The 20,447-nt window shown below is 37.2% G+C and overlaps 1 protein-coding gene across 2 annotated transcripts in view; it reads left to right on the forward strand.

Moving 5' to 3' along the window:
- GRIN2A (glutamate ionotropic receptor NMDA type subunit 2A) overlaps positions 1-20,447 on the forward strand; it is a 191,090-nt gene that overhangs the window by 126,363 nt on the left and 44,280 nt on the right. For both annotated transcript variants that reach the window (XM_055806634.1, XM_055806635.1), the window contains exons 6-11: positions 3,977-4,182; positions 5,619-5,787; positions 5,912-6,065; positions 10,372-10,497; positions 12,607-12,836; positions 19,325-19,485. In XM_055806634.1, the coding sequence (XP_055662609.1) occupies positions 3,977-4,182; positions 5,619-5,787; positions 5,912-6,065; positions 10,372-10,497; positions 12,607-12,836; positions 19,325-19,485 (1,046 nt within the window). The remainder of the gene's footprint in view (positions 1-3,976; positions 4,183-5,618; positions 5,788-5,911; positions 6,066-10,371; positions 10,498-12,606; positions 12,837-19,324; positions 19,486-20,447) is intronic.

A 20,447-nucleotide genomic window follows, 5' to 3' on the forward strand; every position in this document is an offset into this window, starting at 1 on the left:
TCAAGTACAGGTAGGAAGTTTTAGGCCACAGATGGAAAAAATAATATTCCTCGCTGTAGTGATAACATTTCCACAGTAGAGGCAATGTGTTTCTATGCTACATGGGAGTTTACCACTATTTTATTTTTGTGGACTTGTTAGTTTTCGGAAGACTGGCTATGGAAATTGTTTCTGGTCTCTGATGGGTATGCAGAGTCACAGTTCACTAGGGTTTTGTATTGCAGGTTTGTAGTTTCACCTGCAAATCAGTGTGTTCTAGTGTTCAAATCATTTGTCAGTAAAATTATAAAATGTTGCATTAAGAATATCTGCATCAGGGATACCAATATTAGTAGGTAAGCCTGCAATGTAAACGCAAATCTCTTCTACCTCAGATCTAGGTGCTTAGGCTTGGTGGGAGGATGCCATGTTCACTTCAGTTCATCAGTAGCTGCAGCAATCACAAAGTAGCACACTGAAAATGAGTGCTGCAAAACACTGGAGGCAATCGAATTTTGAAACTGTCCAGACTCGTAAACTACTTCACCGTAAAATGGTTTATTCAAATGTTACTGGTATCTCCTACCAAGAGCAGCAACTGAACTTTTCGTATTCTACTTTTCATATTTTACATGTGAACTTTTTCATATTCTACAGCATGTGTAATGACCTTCACAGGCAAAACCAGGACTCAGCACGCTTTTTTTAACTCAGATATTTTGCTTTGATGTCATAGGTAAGCTGCTCTAACAGTGTTGCACAGGGACTTAACGTTTGTGTTTGCACGCAAATCTTACACTTCATAAGCAGACCTCTTCATAATGTTCTGAAATACAATGAGTACATGTAGTTGTTATAATTTGTTGGTATTTTCCCCTAAGCATTTGGAGGTTTTGAAGGCATTCAAAAGAGATATTGACTGGATCTAGTACTAGATCTGACTTCCATAAGTGACATAAATGCTGATTCTGCAGGACACCTACATACAGATGCAATTGCATAAATTCTCTTTATTATGACGGGGACCTACTCGTGTTTTAATTTTCCTTAACCTACACCTTTTCTGTGTCATTTCAGCCCTTCACCCTGTAAACAAGGGATACTATCAATTGCACAAGGATGTTGAAAGAACTAGATAATATATGAAGATATAAAAAAAATGTGTAAATAATTAACACCATTCCTATTCTTAATAACAAAGCTAAAAGGCTTTAAATACAAATATAAAAATCCTCCCATATTTTGACCACATGCTTTAATTGTATAAAAGTAAATTCTTACCCTCCACTTAAAAGAAAAAAGTGTTTTGATCATTCAGCACTGTATCAGAATGATAGAAGTGTAACATGTCATCTCCGACAGTATAGCTATTATAAAATAAAAATGCCAAATAAACATGGAAACTGTTCGCTTTTGAGTCCAGCATCAGAGCAAATCCAATGACTGTGCGCTAACCATTCATTAATTCTGACAAATCCAACAGAAACATTTCCCAAACAAAAGGGGTGACCTACAGGTTCTTTCTAATTACTACCCTTCCTCATTCACCTTTCTTAGCCCACCAGGGAGGATTTTTCAGAGCTTTTTCTGCCTTTTGCTTTTCTACCATTCTTCAGGAAATTGATACCTTCCTCTTGTACTTTTTTTCACTGTGCTTTCTGACACTGTGCGTTACTCATTGTACTGGTGGTAGCAGCGGTGACCTGCAATGCACTTGCAATTTGTGCACCACAAAGTGCAGATGAAGTCCCTGTGACACCCTGGGACTGCACTAGTATTCCTCTTCGGACAGAGAGGTAGGGATGCCCCTAAGACCCGAAACAAGAGCTTAATTTTTAATTTATTTTTTTTTTAAATAAGGCTACAAGGAGTGAATGTTGACATGAATCCATTGAAGGCAACAGATGAAAGATTTTGGACCTAACTGTAGAGATTCAAAAAACACATTATGCTTCCATACAGATACAATTACCAAAAGAAATTAGCATTTCCCAAAATTCATCTAAAAATATGACTGATTATATCTTCCTCAGAACAATAACATGGCAGTTACTCCAGCTGTATATGAAAGAGTTTCATGATTTCTCTTTTAAAAGCATCAGAACAGTTATATTTTTTATAGGATCCAATGAATTCATACTGCTGTTGGTCCATGTGACAGTGATGCAGGTGCAGGGGGTGGCTTGCCGAGGGAAGTGCCTCAGGATCAGGCCGATCCGACGCCTCCCGAATTCTGTGCGGAGTGATTTGGAAAGGCAGGTGCTATCACAGCTACAGTCCTAACACAGAAACACAGCTGAGCCTCAGGCACATTTTTTTTTTCTTCTTGCTGGTTGGAATAGGCAGCCGGGCACATTTTCCACTTCTGAAATTCATCGTGTTACTTGGCACATTCCCTGCCTGCCTGAAGTCCTGAGCTGGGTGGAAATCTCCCCATCCCAGATGGCCAACTTCATGGCGTACTTGGGGTATAGATATACATGGCACTGTGTAAGCTAATTCAAACCAGCACACACTCAGCTGTGAATGTGATTATATACTCTAACTTGATGATTAAACTGTTTTTGCAATATAACTGCCTCATACAGAGGTATAGTTGTCTTTCCCTGTGGATGAACTAGTTTTTCTCACAAAGACTGCATCCACCGTGTTTTGGTTAAATTTCATAGAAGACCTGTATGTGTAAATCCTGTGCCCAGTTCCCATTGATTTAGCCGTGAATTCCTAATTCCCTTATGATATTCTGAATCACCCAATTTAAGTGTGTAGAGATTTGGTATTTCTGCCTCCTACATTAAAGTTCAGCAAAATGTCTTGACTTATAAACAGGATGGAAAGGAAACTGCAAAGGGCATGTGCTTATATGCTTCCCTAAATAGGAATGAATATAGATCATGTTCTTTGGGAATTTTTGTGATTTGTTTTAAAGTCTTTAGAAGACATAGGGTAGGTGACTTTTTTTGTGCAGTTTTTTTAGGACCCGAGTCTGTCGTTGTACTCTTAATTCCCATCATTTTCCTTGCAAAAGAAATACCTTACCAGTTTCATGATTATGTTATTTGTTTAGCTTAAGCAACTGAAGAATTATTAAAATGGATTAGGTTATAAATTTTGTGGATTGTTAGCTTATTTATATTATCTGTCATTGCTACTTGCATAAAACATGCAATTAGATTTATGATTACAAAGTACTTAAACACAATCTGAGGAAGAAAATGCTAAGAGTTTTCAATTTATTTAAATCCTACGCCTCTTTCTGGTGTTCTGGAAGTGGCAAGAGGTGTGTGTTAGTTTTGAAGGGACAATTTATAATAGTAAATAAATAGACAATTTTAATGTAAAGTGGGGTACACTTTCTTAAACTCCCTCAACAGCTGGCACTAAATAGAGCAGAATAAAATACATTATTTATAATAAGAACTAAATCTTGCACAATTAAATTGTGTTTACTAAGAATGTGTTTGGCCTGGCTCAGGTGCAATGGAAGCCTAGGTAAAGGCTTTCCCAATGTTTTTTCAAATTATAAGAATAGAAAATTCTTCTCTTTTATGAAGATACAGAAATAATATTATGATACCTTGGTTATCCTACTGGGGTGGGTGGGTGTGGTTAGTTTTCTTTTTCTTATTTTTGAGATCCATTTTCTTATTACTGCAAATCAGTCCTGATTACTAATGGAGTATCTGGTTGCTGTTCTGGCTCAAATGGGAATGATGCATGTCAGACCTCGGTGCAGCTATAGCCAGGTGGTAGATAGTGGTAACTGATGTCATCCAGTCTTTATAAAGCTGTTATCTCTTAAAATAACATTTCCTTATTTGTCTTATCACAGTGCATTTTCTTACTTCATACTAAAAAGTTCTAAAGTAATGTGTAACAAAAAACATATCTGTCTTTGTAATTTTCTGTACCTGTATCACAGCACATTTACTATTGGATCTCATTTGTCAAAACTGGGCAAGCAGGTATCAGCAGCTTGTGTATCTTGGTGTTTCAGGTGGGGAAATGGGAAAACAATTCACTGAGCCTGAAGTACTCTGTCTGGCCAAGGTACAGCTCTTTTGCAGACAGCGATCCAGATGATAACCATTTGAGCATTGTCACCCTGGAGGAGGCTCCCTTTGTTGTTGTTGAGGATGTGGATCCTTTGATGGAAAGTTGCCAGAAAAACACTGTGCCATGTCGTAAATTTGTCAAAATTAAGTAAGTAAATACACAGCATTCCTTTTTTTTTTAATTCTGATGCAAAATATATTATCATTAATTCTTTCCTTTGCTTCTTTCATTGTGTAATTGTTTTCTGATACTTTTCCTCTTGCTTTTTATCTTTGCTTTTCTTTCAGTATTTCATTTCCTCATTTGTTTTCCCTTTCCCACATGGCACGCTCTTGTTTGCACATTTTTCTTTTTATTAAGTTGAAAGGTTCTGGTTATATACATGTAAGTCAAATTGAATTAACAACAAGATAGTAAGTTTATAGTAAATTCGAAGTCAACTAGAATCAGCCCTTTTCAGTCACATGAAAGAAGATTGTGTTCTAAAATAGAATTGTTTTAATGAGTCCTCTCTGAATTGTTTCCAGTTATGTTGAAATATGCCTGCTTTAATTAGTCTTCAACAATTTAGAGAATGTCTCCTATTGCAAATGTATGTTTATGCTGAAATCTGGTAGAGGAACATAAAATACCACTGTGACATACCATCTACAGAAAATTCCCCTGCTTTGATTGTTCTATGACTTTGGAGCAGTCATTAGAAATCAGTAGAAAATTTCTCATTGTGCATTTGTCAGTGGTGTTTCACCCGTTCTGTGCTTCGGTCTACCTATTTATGAACTAAATATAACAACATCTTTTTACTGAGCAGATGTTAGGGAGTATAATGCATGTTTCTGAAGATTTCCAGAGACTGCTAAGTGGTTGTGCACATGCTTCCTGAAATCCAGAGAACCAATTTTTTTTTTTTTTTTACATAACTGTACTTAGTCAAGTTATAAACTAATTTTATTTTAATTTTTAATTCTTTCAAAGGCTGTAAAACATTGTCTTGGCTTCTGAAGATGCTTATACTAAAAGGTTCTAGGGCTTATGAAATAAACATTTCAGAAAAAAAATAAAGATGAGGAAGCCCTCGTCTTCGTACTCAACAGCAGCCTGAAATTCACCTTCTCGAAGCACAGAAAAAGGTGCAGCATCTGTTTTCGGTACAATGAACCGCCGTGCCTTTATATAGCTTACATGTTGGGAGGTTTTCTAATTACTAGATGACGTGTGGTCTTACATCTTGAGAGTAAAAATAATAAATGTTTAATCTAAGCCCAAGAGAGAGATTAGCAAAATGAGACTGTATGTCTTGGTAGAGAAGTGATGTGCACCAGGCTGGATACTGGAGTAAAAAGCATGTCATGCTGGGTCTACATTATCTTCTATTCATCCCTTGTCAAGCAAGTGCATTAGGATTAGTAAGAGCTACAAACACCATATAAAGCACCGTGTGGATTATTTCTCCATTGATTCAGAAAAACATGGTCACTCACAAGTATGACAAAATGTTGTTTCACAGCATGCTGAATCTTGCTGTTGTGATTCTTTGGTTTTGGCAGTAGAAATGTTTATGTCTCTCTCTCCTCTGTTGACAGCAACTCAACGAATGAGGGAACTAATGTAAAGAAGTGCTGCAAAGGGTTCTGCATTGATATCTTGAAGAAGTTGTCTAAAACTGTCAAGTTCACATATGACCTATATTTGGTGACTAATGGGAAACATGGCAAAAAAGTCAATAATGTGTGGAATGGAATGATTGGTGAAGTAAGTTCTGTTAGGTAAAAGAGCTCTTAAGTAAGAACTTAGCGATGTTCGTTTCTAATTCTTTTGGAGAAATGAGATATTCTCTACTGAGTAATGGTGGTGGTGTCTTCTCTTTGTGGATCAGGTGGTATATCATCGTGCTGTTATGGCTGTGGGGTCTCTCACTATTAATGAAGAGCGCTCTGAAGTGGTTGACTTTTCAGTGCCATTTGTTGAGACTGGGATTAGCGTCATGGTGTCACGGAGCAATGGCACAGTTTCACCATCTGCTTTTCTAGGTATGACTCTTTAACCCATCCAGATCTTGTAATTGCATTTTTATAGAGTCGGTTTCAGTGTTCATTAAGTTATATAGTGCATTGACATGTTTCTGTGAGGTTTTGCTTGTTACATTGGGAAGTTTGTACCGTGTTGACGTGCTGATTAACAGGGAAGATAGTGCTGTTGGTTTCAGATGCAGTAAGTAAAAACCAATGAGAATGATTTCAGTATGAACGAGTCCCCCAAAATCTTCAGTTGGGAAAATCACTTCCTCAAAAACTGCTGCTTTGCAAAGTAATTTATACTTGTTTAGCCTGTTATAAATGGTTTCATCTTTTTAACATTCACATTTGCCAGATATTTTCAAAACCCCTTGTAGAAGAGCTAAGAAAAAGATAATTCCTTATGGTTAGGAGAGATCTGACAGCTAATTTGGTAACGGTTACCCCTGGCTTCTGAACACCACTCTGCTGCCCTGGAGAGCTGCTGGGTGCTTTCTCTGTCAAGGTGATTGAACAGTGGAGTTGTGATCAAACAGTTGAACAATGGAGATATAGCAAATAAATGAAAGGCTGGGCAGAAAGGAGGTGGGATATAAATAAATAAAGACTTTGGTCAGCTTTCCTTGTTTGCTTCTTGTTTCGATTGTTTATTTCTCCTTTCATTATTTCCCTCTCCTTCTCTTTCAGTGCTTGTTGTTTACTTCTGTATTTGGTGGTTAGCCTGAATTTACCTGCAGCTGAAAAGAGAATGAGCCATGAGATGGATCAAAAGTACTCAGAATGCTGTTATTTTCCTCATAGCGTGTTTGGTCCCAGTATTTTTAAAGATATTTTGCACAGGAAAACAGTGCTAGTGACACTAAAATTGTTCAAGTGGGAAAAAAATAATAATCGTTATTTTCCAGATATCTTATGGAACAGTTTAATATGTTCAAGTCCATTGGGTCAGCAGTGATGCCATTTTTACATCACAGATTGTATGGTTGCTTTTTAGATTGCTAAGTGTAAGTTCTTCACTTTCACTGAAATCACTTATAGCCATCAAGGAGCAGATTATTGGTGTAGTATCAACTACACATGGGCAAATAATTGGGTTTTCTTGCAGAAGAATCATCATTTAGCCACAGCGCTTATTCTTCATACCTGTTCCATAAAGGAACGTTACAGAGGTGATGCAAATAAGTATAACACAGTGAGTAATCAGCTTCCCAAATGCAGTGATACATAAAGAGATTTTGTGGTTGGTTAATATTTTTTTGTTTAATGAATGGAAGACTTTGTAATGAAATTATGGGAGGTTGTACTTTTAATGACAATGTTCAGATAGTGTCTCTTCATTTCTATAAGTCATTGACTTGCAAAGTTGATGTTTTAAATTGCAGTTGCAGCATGTTGAAATGATCATTTGAAATATAAGTGCTGAAAAAGGTACTGCAAGTGCAGTTGATTTTTACTGTGGATTCTGCTTACCTCTTAAAAAACCCACTTACAGCTACCATCAAAGGAGAGGCTGCTTTTGCATTTCGCACAACAGTTCTTAGATTTCTGAAATGCATTTAATGTTATTAGTGTAGCTGGACGTACATATAATTCAAAAAGTAAAAATAACCCCTTCTTGTAAATCTCTATAGAATAGCATTACTTTTGAAGAAATCTGATATACTGCGCTAGTAAATCAAATCTGTGCTCTCAGAAGCATGTTCTGATTTTCTAGACATAGATGGAACTGCCACTTTACTGGAACTGACTGTGTATTTCAATGTGTGCATAGTAGTAAGATGCTTTGCCATGCAAAATACTATCAGGCGAATAACAGTTTATTCACAGACTGATTTTGTTTCAGTTAAGTGAATGTCTAAGAATAGCATCATCTGACATAATTGTTTAAAAAAAATATTTAATATCTGTCCAAAACCAGTATATATATATTTTTAAATAGCACTTGATTACAGTTCATGAAATATCTGGTCTTCTGATTTGTTACTACAAATGTAGAGAAGTACAGGATTTTGTCTGACCTAGATATTCCGCTCAGCAATTGTGTCCAGTAGGTCTAAGCAACTGATGGGGCCAGCCTCTTCCTCGTTAGCTACTGTGTTCTGATTCTGACGTGGGTGTCTTCATCAAATGAGCGTTTTATCCACATTGAAACATTTTCATATTGTACTAAAACTCATATATATTAGATGCACAAATAATTTTTTTAAAGATTTTGTGGTGGTTTGATTCAACTTTGTTTAAAAAACTAAACAAAATAAAAGAAAGCTCAAATCCATATGGCTGTGTTTTTAAAAGGGGAAGAGTTCATAGGTGAGGTCAGTTTTCTTTTTTTTCAATTGATTTTGTACTTTTTCAATCTTACTGCTTGCTATTTTAAATAGCTTTTATTTTCCTATTGCTTCTTCTAATCCTCCACCTTATTACCAGACTGCTTAAATTATTAAAGTGTTCTGCTTAAACTGTTTATAGCTCACTTTTTCATATCAGCTTGTTTTGCCCTTTGCCTTATTTAGATTTTGAAAAATTACCATCACCGTTTCTACACTGTTGCTTTTATCAGTTTTTAGCAGCCTTACTTTCTTCTGTGAGAATTCTGTCAAAATTGTATGATAGTTTTATGTGAATTCCAATTTAATCCAGGTAATATGTGAATTCATACAATATTTGTTACTAACTGTATATACACAGTGTCCTTTACCTGTCTGCATGAGTGGATCTTCTCTGCCTTTTAAGAATTCTATTACTTTGCTAACTTACTACTCTCTTCCAAACAAATAATTGTAGTAATTGACAAAACTTTATAACGTCTCTGAAAAATAAAATAATAAAACAACCCCCTCAAAACTGTTCCTTAACTTTTATTCTAAAACAAAAAATGAACAGTTTGGCTTAAAATTTCCCTGCTTTGCCTTTTCAGTTCACATCCAAAATCACCAGTGGGGCTATTTGGAATTTGTTCTTGGTTCCAAATATTTGAAGAAATTGTAGCAAAGGCAAATGATCTCATGAGTTTTCCATGCCTGGGCCCAAATTATTACACTTTGTTCTTGTTCTGGGTGAATCACTCGTGCTAACGGACGAGGTTCAGATGGGGCTGTTGGTCTTAGCACACCTCAGCTCTCACTCACAATCATTTCCTGCGATGAAGGAAGAATTTTCCGTGGTGCAAGTCTTAATTTAAATTCAAAGAATGAAGAAGTTATGATGGAGGAGCCTCTTGGGCTTTCAAAAACAGGCGAAGCATTGGAACACACTAATTTTGTGTAATTTTGAGTGCTTCTTGATTCTGTCCTAATCTGAAATAGTGTACTAAGGGTTTTTTTCCTCACATGTCAGAGCATGTTCTCACTTGCGTTAGCTACCAAAATTAGGATATAAAATGCACCCAAATAAGCTGACCTAATAAAGAGATACTAGTTTGCCATGCAAAACCTTTTTTTTACATCTATCACTATACCATGGCAGCTACCACAAGGACTCCTGAAATTTGTGATGGGGCAAGACGATACTTACGAACCTTGTGTTACTGCATGCTATTACCATATCCATTGGTGCTTAGCCTGGTAATTAGAACTGCTTTCAGTTTTCTGTTCCAAGGTATTTCTTTTACTTAATCATGGTTTGTCTGTCTTTCAAACTGATATTGTTTTCCATAAAAAAACACTTTTGATTTCAGAAATTTGCTTCCAGATGAGAATGAGACTTTCAAAAGGATGTCTTTGCAAATTGGTAAAAACATCTTCATTGCAGGTAGATGAAAGTGAACAGAGAGAGAGAGAAAAAATTCTGAAACAAAAAAAAAATAGTTTGAAAGCAAGTATTTAGCCTTTTTTCCCTAACATTTTTTGTTGAATTCAAAACGAGAGAGAAGTCTACTTCACTGAATTACCAAATGTATTAAACATATGCTTAATTGCTTTTGCTCTGCAGAAACACAGTGGTAATGGTTGGACCATTCTGTTGATAAATGCATGTAAGATAGGACAGGTAGTAATGGGCTACCTGACTGGAGACTGAATAAACAGCAGGTCAAATCAAGCATTTGCCACTCAGCGTCCGTGAAGGCTTTGTCGAAGAGAAGTGTGCAGCCTTTGGTCTTGAATTGAAACTTACTTTTAAGATTTTGACTTTATGAATCTTGTGTGTATACACAAACAGCAGTTCTTTATATATTGCTACTTAGTTACTTGCTAGCATTTCGGTTGGTAAAAGCAGATGTAAAGAAAGCTGCTGGGCTTGCCTAGCCAAAGACATTAGAATCCTTCTGCTGCAACTGGTTTAATGAACTGTGTTTCTGTTTCTTTTGTCTGTTTTGCTGCAGAGCCTTTTAGTGCTTCTGTCTGGGTGATGATGTTTGTGATGCTTCTCATTGTGTCTGCCATGGCTGTCTTTATATTTGAGTACTTTAGTCCTGTAGGATATAACAGGAACTTAGCACAAGGGAGAGGTAAGCTTTGCATTTTACACAACTCTAGAACTACAAAAAAAAATGTATTTCCCATCCCTTGCCCACCATCTTTTAAAATAAACGTAAAGTCAGAATGAAACACTAAAAGCAGCTACAAAACTATGTTTTCTCTTCATTTAAAATATGATTTCTTGAGGGCTTATACACTCATGTTTGCATTCTAATTCAGTGGAATAAAGACATATAGAAGGGTAAGTGATATCAGAAAGTCATATTCGGGCAGTGTTTGGTTAGTATACTGTATCAGTTATAGTGTCAGCTTAAACAAGTATTAGAATATGTTCTACAGACTGCTGACACTTATGAATTCAGTTAGTTCAGAAAAAATTATGAAACTGGTATGGTTTGGTGGATAACATGGAAAATAGCAGTTACGTTAGATATACTTTTATATAGCTCCTACAAAAAGTCTGGTGAACTCAGCCTTGAAATGAGGCCAGTGGCAGAAGGGCATCACTTCTTTTTGTGTAGCATCCATGGTTATAGAAACTTCATTTTCAAAATATACCAGCACAGCAAATTTAATACAGAGCTTGCCTTTCTCAGTGAAAGCTGCAGTTGTATATTATTAGCACTTTGACCTGAGAATGAGGATTCCATGTACTGTGGTGCCCTCATCCTTCCCTTTCTTTACTTACAGTTGAGAGTGCAGCCTGTTTTTAATTTCTAAATCCTACTTGCCTTATTTTATAAAAAGAGATCTTCCAGCTTGGGGAACACAGTTCTGGAGACTATTACAAGCTAACGGTAATAACTGATCATTTAGTGTACTTACAGCTACAAAAGCATATGATGCCACTAGCCCATCCTAATTTAGCTCTAGAGACTGGCCACAAGTCCAGCTGCTGTTCATTTGAAACATGGGAAGCTTAAAATAAATGGCAATCTTTATGTAGATTGCTCCTTTCCCTAGGCATTCTTGGCAGAATGAAGCTCCATGGTGATAAAATCTCCAGTAGCTTAAAAAGAACTTTAGACTGCATTCTTGGCATATATTTTCCTTATCATTGTTGCTCAGAAAATGCATATTATCCCTGTATCAGCTAAGTCTTAAATGGCTCTAGAAGGTACTTTCATAAACCAAAAGTCAGCTCCATTGTGTTTGTTTTACTGCACTCTATCTTCTTAGCACTGCTGCAGAATGGAAAGAGGATAACTAAGATGTGCTTGATTGCATTGTGAAAAATTTGCACTGTATTAGAGCGGATTTCTGCTGAAATGAGAACATGCACTGAGTATACCCACTTCAGGTTTTATTCCTTTAATAATAATTATATTATTATTAAAATAAATTATAATTAAATTAATAACTGAATCAGAGTTTGTAATACATTTCTGCCACTATGTGGGCATGAGGGCATCGTGCTGACCGCTTCTTGCTTTGGGATGAATAAAAAGCTAACTGAAAACAGGAATAACAAAAACACAGAATGAATTAGCAGGGACAGGATTAGCCTGAATTAACCATGGAACTGGCTCTGAACATGTGAGGTAGCCAGAGGCTGGTTTGCTCTAAGTTACGTATCTATACAGGTAGCTCCTTTGTGTCGACTTACTGATGTATCCTGAGTCCAAAGTTGCTTAAAAGTAGGTGACACATGCACACATTTTGATCTTAAATACGCTTACATAAACTTCAAAAAGCATGATGTTGGAAGACTGGAGATAATAAAAAATAATCTGGGTGAGAAAAGTACTAGAACTGAATCATTAAGACTTACACCCAGTTTTTCATTTTGCACGTCTGCTGGCACAGAACACTGGAAGAGGCAGCACTGTGGGGCATACCTTACTGCAAGAGATGTACCAGTTTGCTTCTCCAAAACTCTGCTTTCTATTTTCATTTTAAAACTTTTGAACTAAATGAGGCATAGAAAAATATTGAATTTTTTTTACAAATCTGGAAATTAATGTCATTACAATAAAGAGTACCTATGGTAAATCCCGTGATTCCATTGAGACTACATTAAATATGCATTGAAATATTTTTTAACCATGTCTTTGTGAATAATTTGTTGTTGTTACGTAGGGTATCTTGCCAAGGTTTAATTTAACTGCAACTTGGATAACTGCTTTTTGCAATGACAGATCCCCACGGACCATCCTTTACCATTGGAAAGGCTGTGTGGTTGCTCTGGGGCTTGGTATTCAACAACTCCGTGCCTGTGCAAAACCCCAAAGGGACGACAAGTAAAATCATGGTGTCAGTTTGGGCTTTCTTTGCTGTCATTTTCCTGGCTAGTTACACTGCCAACTTAGCTGCATTTATGATCCAAGAGGAATTTGTTGATCAAGTGACTGGACTGAGTGATAAAAAGGTAGGTCTTCAGCTCAAAAGAGGTCAATGTCCATTCTTCACAATCCTTCTACAAATTTGTACTTTGTGCTAAAAAATACTCTGAGCAAGATAATAAGCTAAAACTGGACAGTTTCATTTGAGTGTAACCCTTTACTAGCAAACTTAACACCCAAAGCATGAAAATATGAGATAGTTTTCAAAGTCTTTGAGTTGCCTTTTCAAAAGTAACTGCATTAATTGAAAAGTACCTTTATGTTGTGATTAAAATTATGTTTAATTAAAAGGAATACTTCCCCAATACACAAAAGCCTGAAAAATGAAAAAGCCAGTTAGAATGCAGGGAAGGCATTTTTAAAATTATTTGAACATCTCTGTGTGAAATATTAATAATATATTAATTGGCAAAAATTTCATAAAATCAGCAACTATCCAGTAATTATTGGAAGCCAGATAATGCTCCTGAATAAATGTCTTTTTATTTTTTATGTAGTGTGCAAGGAAGTTATAGAAAGAGTTTGTTTAAAGTGGTACTAGCAGAAATGAACAAAGAGAAATGATAAAAAGTGAGCCATATGGTCTGTGAATGTTTGATTATTTTACTTGTATAAAATGACAACAGTAAATAGGAAAAATAAACAGATAAAATTTGGGGGGTTGTGTTATCACACTGAAGTGAGATGTACATTATGGAGGATTTTATATATTGGAGGATATTTTGATGTGTTTGTGGAAGATGCTTTCCTAATTCAAGAACTTCGGTGAGGATTTCACGTTGAGCAGCAGACTGACAGTTTGCTTAAACCCTACTGGAGTTTCACTGAAACTGACAAATAATAAATATACTTATTTTTCATATTCAAGTTCTAGCTTGACTGAACTTTCTTCTGCTGCAAGTACAATTCCCAGATCTTTGTACTTGTGAATTTTAATCAATAGCTTTATAAATCAAAAAGCTAGCAGGTTCGCTGTTTGTTGTTTTGTTTTGTTGATTTTTTTTGTTTGGTTTTGTTTTTTTTTAAAAAAAATCATTTGTGTGACTGCTTTTTCATAGCTGTATTGCATAGAGGGATTGCAGTCCATTTGCAAAATTATTGTTGTGATGGATATGCACAACATACATGAAGGGCATGCTGTTTGTGCTCAGTTGTTTTAAAATGAAACTAAATATTGTCATTGGGAAGTAATAATTAAATACAGTATAGCACAGGGGAGAACTTCACCAGAGACTTTTCCCAAAGGACAGAAAAAAAAGAAAATTGTTATTCAAAAGTGACAGCTCTGATAGCCTTGTGTCTGTTTTTTGTTTTAACCACTTTTTATGACCAGCCTTTGATTGATCACCTGAAGTATCAAAGCATGAATTGCAAACATGGCTAGAGGAAAGACAGATAAAAAGAAACAAGAAATGATAGTAATTTTGTTTTCATTAAGTTGTGTTGTCACTAAACCTTTGAAAGAGTATAAAGACTGTTAAATATACTCTGTTTTAGGATAATATTCTTAGTATAAGACAGATAAAAGGTGTTCTTCCCTTGGGGATAAAAAAAAGCATTTGAGAAATGCCTTTCTCCTGTTTGTGAGAAAGTACAGAGTGTTTTCTTGGGAAGTCTTGGCTTTGGCAGGATTTGGCCTGCAGCTGGCACAGCACTAGCATTGGGTCTGCCAGTGCACCCTTATCTTCCTCTCCTTGCTGGCTGTTCGCCACTCTCACCTATGGGCTGGGAAAATGTCAGTGTTTGTTCTGTAGCTTTTGGGTAATAACTTCCTTACTTTTGTCATTTTTCCATTCTCTCTTCTAAGTAGGATTTTATTTCCACAAAAATCAAATAAAAATAGAAAAATACTTGAATCAGAAAATACCATCTGTTTTTGTGTGGTCTGCTGATCACTTGTTTGATTTGTCACCTTTCGTTTTATTTTACAGTTCTTCAGATTTTGCCTGAAGCATATAAAGACAAATCAGGGGAACCATGACTTTCCCAATTAATTTAAACAAGCTAGAGGTCCATAAAAGCAGTGATCTAAAAACATTCTTCTTGTCCTACACAGGTTTTGCCTCCTCCACAACCATGAGGTTTCTTGGATTTTAAAAATCCAAATAATTAAGGATAATTTAAGGGAATATGGTCTGATTCATGTTAAATTATTTATCATCCCTCTCTGCCTTGTTGCTGTGAGGTTGTTAGCAGGAGAACAGTTCTGGAACTTGCAACAGTTTTATTGCTCAATAGAGAACGCTGACCCTTGCCGCAAGAGCAAAGCGGTAATAGGGAAAGGCCAGTAAGAAAGGACAGAAGTATGGGTAAAATTAATTTTAAGTAGTGTCTAGAAGTCTAATAAGTTTCTGAAAAAACTTCTGTTGTTGGTAAATCAGTGTACTGTTCTTGCCCTTGCCCTTTTTGCCTACCGCCACAACTGAAGAGTCAAGCTTTTTTGTCAAAGTATTCCCAGTAAGAGGTACTGGGGTTTCTCGATCCAGCTCCGTATGTGACAGACTACAGAGGAAAGAATGCACAGATAGATAAACTACAGGAGAAGAGCTTTCTCTGTCTGAGCAGTCATCTCTCGCCTTCAGCAATCAGTATCTTCCCATTCAGGAAATGTGTTACACTAGCGTGTTTCACCAGGTTTGTGGAACGCATGGTAATGTGCTATTTACCCTTTGGTTGAAGACCTCTTGATAGTCTCCTCAACCTTCATAATGTTGCTAGTGAACTTCTGAATGCCATGTCATCTATGTGTCACCCAGAAATACGTGGCACAGCATGTACTGGAGTTACTAGGGGTGGGTGTTAATAAACTCCAGTGACTCAGAAAATGAGAAGAAAATTATATTTTGACATTCCTGTGTATGTAAAAGACTTTCAAAAGCTTTGTGTTCATAAAAAGGTACAGAAAATTAGTCCAAAAGTATCCAGCAAAGCTGGTGTTCATAGCACTTGTTACTTTTGAGACTGTGCCTTTTTCATGTAATGAAATAGAGACGAGATTACTAAGGGAAAGTACATGCCAGTGGACAGAACTGTCTTGCAAAGCTTTTATCTGCTGTGATTCGTCCACACAGTTGCATTTAAGAAATGCCCCAGGTGCGCGTGGTCTAAGGGGTTCTTTTCAACCTTAGTAGGAAGCCTTAATTATGCCATTTACAGGTTCCTTATTTTTGCAAGATTTACAGTATTCTTGTAATTTTGGCTTTGTACCTTTGTGCAATAAGATGTCACAAGTTCTATAGTTTCTCAGAGATATGTATGTGTGAACGCAGAACAGGCTGAGGTCCAAAGGCAGCATGTGATAGTTAGGGTGACCCTCGTATCCCAATCCATCTCTCCACTTCAACATTAGACCTTTACAGTGCTTTATGAGGGTTATCAACTGCATTTCAGTATGCAGTCAGATGATTATAATAGCCTTACTAATAGCTATGTTTTTCAAAGATCAGAAATCAGATTGTCAGTGGTTTCCATCTGGTAAAACAAGAAAGCAGAAAGTTCAAATATATGTGTTTTTCTATCACTTCAAACCAGCCATAATTCCTTTTAATATCTGTGTTAGCCCACGGAGAATATTTACTATTTTCTACTATTTTAGTAATGTTTTCCACAGCACCTTAAAATACTCCAGAACAATAACAAACAACTGCCCTGAATGCCAGCCTTTTCATGCAAGCATGCAGATCTTCAGATTGTCAGTATTTAATGTTTGTGAAAGATCATGTTACTGACTTAACAGAATTGTCAGTTTTATCGAGGCACATACGTAAAGCAGAAGCACAAGACTGGAGTTTTGTTGTCCAGTGCCACAGTTCTGGTAGCTGGCAGAGCATGGGGAAACAAGAATGAAGTGCTGAGTCTTCTGAGTAACAGCAGATCTCTCCACAACTGCGATTCAAGCAGGGGGCTTGTGCAGTCAATTTAAGGGTTTTATTAATGATTTCAAAAAATCAGCATTTCAGAAAATGTCTAAGAAGAAAATTACTTCCTAACAGACATGATGTATTTTATTTCCTATCGTGGAGATTCAAGGACAATAAGTACATGTAGAGACCTGGTCCTTTTCTCTTTCTTGTCTCGTGCCTGCTGCATAGATCTTTGCTGCAGTCCCAGAGCCTGTGTGCTTCTCCAGGACACGCCAGTTCAGGCAACATAAGTTTAAAATTATTGGTGAGAACTTCATACACTTCTAGTTTTGGGTGCAGTGCTAGTAAACAGATTGTAAACCCTTTCTTCTTTACAAATAGTCTGTGAGCAGGCAGTAGTAGCAGACAATCGTTTCAAAATTATTATATCCTTGTGACTGTTAAAATGTGTTGGTTGGGTGTCTTGTGCCAAGAAATTTCAGTCTGTGGATGGTGTTTGGAACTACTCATCTGTTTGTTATCCTTGTGATCTTTGGATGAATTAGTACTTTTTATTAACCTCTGCTCACCTGCAGAAGTATCTTTGTATTCCATGAATGTTCAGTTTGGGATAGATACCTCAATTCATTACCTGTTCCTGTGGGAGGAGACGCCTCCCAGCATCTTAAACATATAATGAATGGTCTTGGAAAGTGAGAGTATTTACAACCAAACTCCATTTCCAAATTACTTGGATACTCCACCATAATCTCCTTGTTCCCCTAATTCACCTGCCATACTCCAGGATTAGGAATTGAGCTTGTGGAACGTTCACCACAGCTGAATTTCAAAAAAAATGTCAGCTGTACGAGCATCAACAGTTTCCACAGGTCTTGAAATCAAAGTTGGTTTTTTAAATTATTTTTTCCAGTTGTATTGACTGGCAAATCTGATACAGATATTAGGAGATACTGGAGCCACCTCACAACTTCAGGGATTCATTGCCTGTAGATTAAAATAAAGTTAATAGCAGGCCACATCTATATCAGTAGAATCTCTGGACATATATTTAAGAGCAGGGTTTGTTTCAGTTGCTGCATAATAAACTCAAAAAAGGAGAGAGCAAATATAGACTAAGAACCATGACTAGAACACAGTGTAATTTTAGTGCATGGGTCAATTAGTATGTGTAAAGTAATAGCAAAGTAATAATTTAAACAGTAAAGCTGTGAAAAGGGAAAATGAGAAAAGTAAGACATCTGTTAGCTAAACGAATAGAGAAAAATAGAGTTCATTCCTTTATGCTTTGTCAAAATATGCTTAATTAAAATGAAACATTTAATTGTAGTTCTGTAACATGAAAATATTGTTGCAGCAATAATTTCACAGTCAAGGTTTGATGGAATTGAAAATGCTCCCAGGTTTTGTATAAGCCTATTTGTATTCTCTTGGCAAATTGGCACTGGATCCTGGGAGTTCTTGATGCACGGAGACTAGAGTTTAAAAAGAGAAGTATTACATAGGTAGCCCAAAGAAAGCAGCGTCTATATGAATATTAGCCATCTCCTGCAACACAGGGTGCATAGATTTCTCTTCAAACTTTAACAGTGAAAACAGAGTTCATTTTACCTTGGATTTCATGGGTGACTACTTTTATCGATGCTCAATTGAATTTCCACATTAACCAATAGTTCCTCTGATTTGAGTGACCTTTTTAATGTATTTCTTAAAGAATCATTTTAACTTAATCCTAGTCACTTGGTGACAGGGAGATATTGAAAGGGCACATATAAAATGTTCAGGTCTGTTAGCAAAAGTTTATCTGAGATTATCTGAATGATTTCCAAACTGAAACCTGGGTGTGCCCTGAGCTGGTGTTACCCCTTTGCAGATACCCCCCGGCTTGTCTGTGCTGATGCAATAGCCATCGAGAAGGCGAAGTTGTAGAACAAACCGGCCGGCCCTCAAGCGAGTGGTCTGTAGTTGTCACTCATAGGAAGAAGTAGGGACTAGGACTACAGGTGCGAGAGCTCCAGAGGCCCTCTTCATGTCAAGTGCCATAGCTGCGGAGCCCCGGGGGACGATGCAAAGGGGTGTATTCCCCTTGAGGCACAGCGGTGGAAGGGAGGCCGGCCCTGGGCCTAGCCCTGGCCCTGCACACGGGTTCCCTGCAGGCACCCCGGGCTGGGCAGTGCCTTGGGCTCCCTGTGCAGCAGGGCAGGTGGCCCTTTCCCCTTCCTGGGGTGGGAACCCTCCACGTCTCAGCCGAGGTGGGACCGTTAAATGACTATCAACTAAACAGTTTCCTTTTGATCGCAGTTTGCCAGTGCGTCGGCTTGTAGTTTGGGTTCTCCAGGGAGATCCTGGCAGATGAGGAACACCTTCCAGCATCTCTGCTCCCATTTCTGCTGTCCTCCCATATTAAAATGCATGGGAGAAAGTCACATTAGAGTGGCAAAACTAATCTGCTTTTACTTTGGATATAGATGTTTCTGTTAAGTTCCATCAGTGCAAAGTCACGATTTCTGGTATAATAGAGATGAATTAACCCACAGCATGTGCCTAGAAGAAATTTGAGGCAGTTTATACAGCTTCTGGTTTCTGCAACCTGGAATCGCCCTCCTTCACGTTTTGAATGCCTGAAATGCTTTGCTTTTCCCTTTTCTCTCTAGTTCCAAAGGCCGTATGATTATTCACCTCCTTTCCGATTTGGAACTGTCCCAAATGGAAGCACAGAGAGGAATATCAGAAACAACTACCCTGATATGCACCTTTACATGACAAAGTATAATCAGAAAGGAGTTGAAGATGCCTTAGTCAGCTTGAAAACTGGGTAAGCTTTTTTTCATGGATTTTAAAGAATACTGTAGACTTTGCAGAAACTGAGAAATATTGATCTGTACATACTGTGATACTGAACAGACTGGTGTCAGGCACGCTATGTACTACATGGCTCTTTTGTGTTTTTTTAACTGCACTGCACAGATACCAGAAAGGAAAATGGTTGCCTGCGATTTGTATGACTATTTTAAAATTGCATGGGAGCTTCAATGTCCTATATAAAGCAGATTCCAAGGCAGAATTAGCATTTCTCAAATTTAAAGGGAGATGGTACAGATGGACCCGGATTTGGGTGGGGGCTCAACACAGAACATGGTGTTTTGTACAATCCCTCATTATCTTTGCAGAACTCACTCTCAGGAATGTGCTTTTGCAGGGTGAATTTCTGACAAAGCTTGTTTGTCTGGCCAGCATGCAGCTATTTGTTATTTCTCTTCAACATCCCATCCCTTTGGTATGCTTTTAGGTCCACTCTTACATTTTCTTCCCTCCTCTAATCAGCATGGCCCTGTACATTTACTGTTACATCTGAAGTATGGACTTCAATCTTCATGAAACCTGTTGAGAAGAGATAGTCTCAAATGTACTATCTAATCCTGCTTCTGGAAAACCTGGTAAATATTCTAGCAAATATTAGGCCCATCTCACCTGCTATTATTTATGGAGAACACAGGACACATTTTTTCCTACACTAAATTAAGCTGTTACTTTTGCTCCTTTTTTGGGAACTGCTTGTCCTTTTAATTTTTACTTTCTATCTGCCAAACATGTAGGGGATTGTAACGTATTTCTTATGAAAAATCCCTGAAGTCCCCAGATCTTTCCTTAGAATGCAGGTTCCCTTCTTTTAATACTGTTTCCTTCTCTGCTGTCTCTGTGTTGCTGCCTGGACTCCCTCTGTTGCTCTTTCTGAAGGCATTCTCAGATGGCATTTATCAGGCATGGTTTGTCCCA

This window comes from Falco peregrinus, chromosome 5, assembly GCF_023634155.1.
Source record: "Falco peregrinus isolate bFalPer1 chromosome 5, bFalPer1.pri, whole genome shotgun sequence".
In the NCBI taxonomy this organism is placed as follows: domain Eukaryota; kingdom Metazoa; phylum Chordata; class Aves; order Falconiformes; family Falconidae; genus Falco; species Falco peregrinus.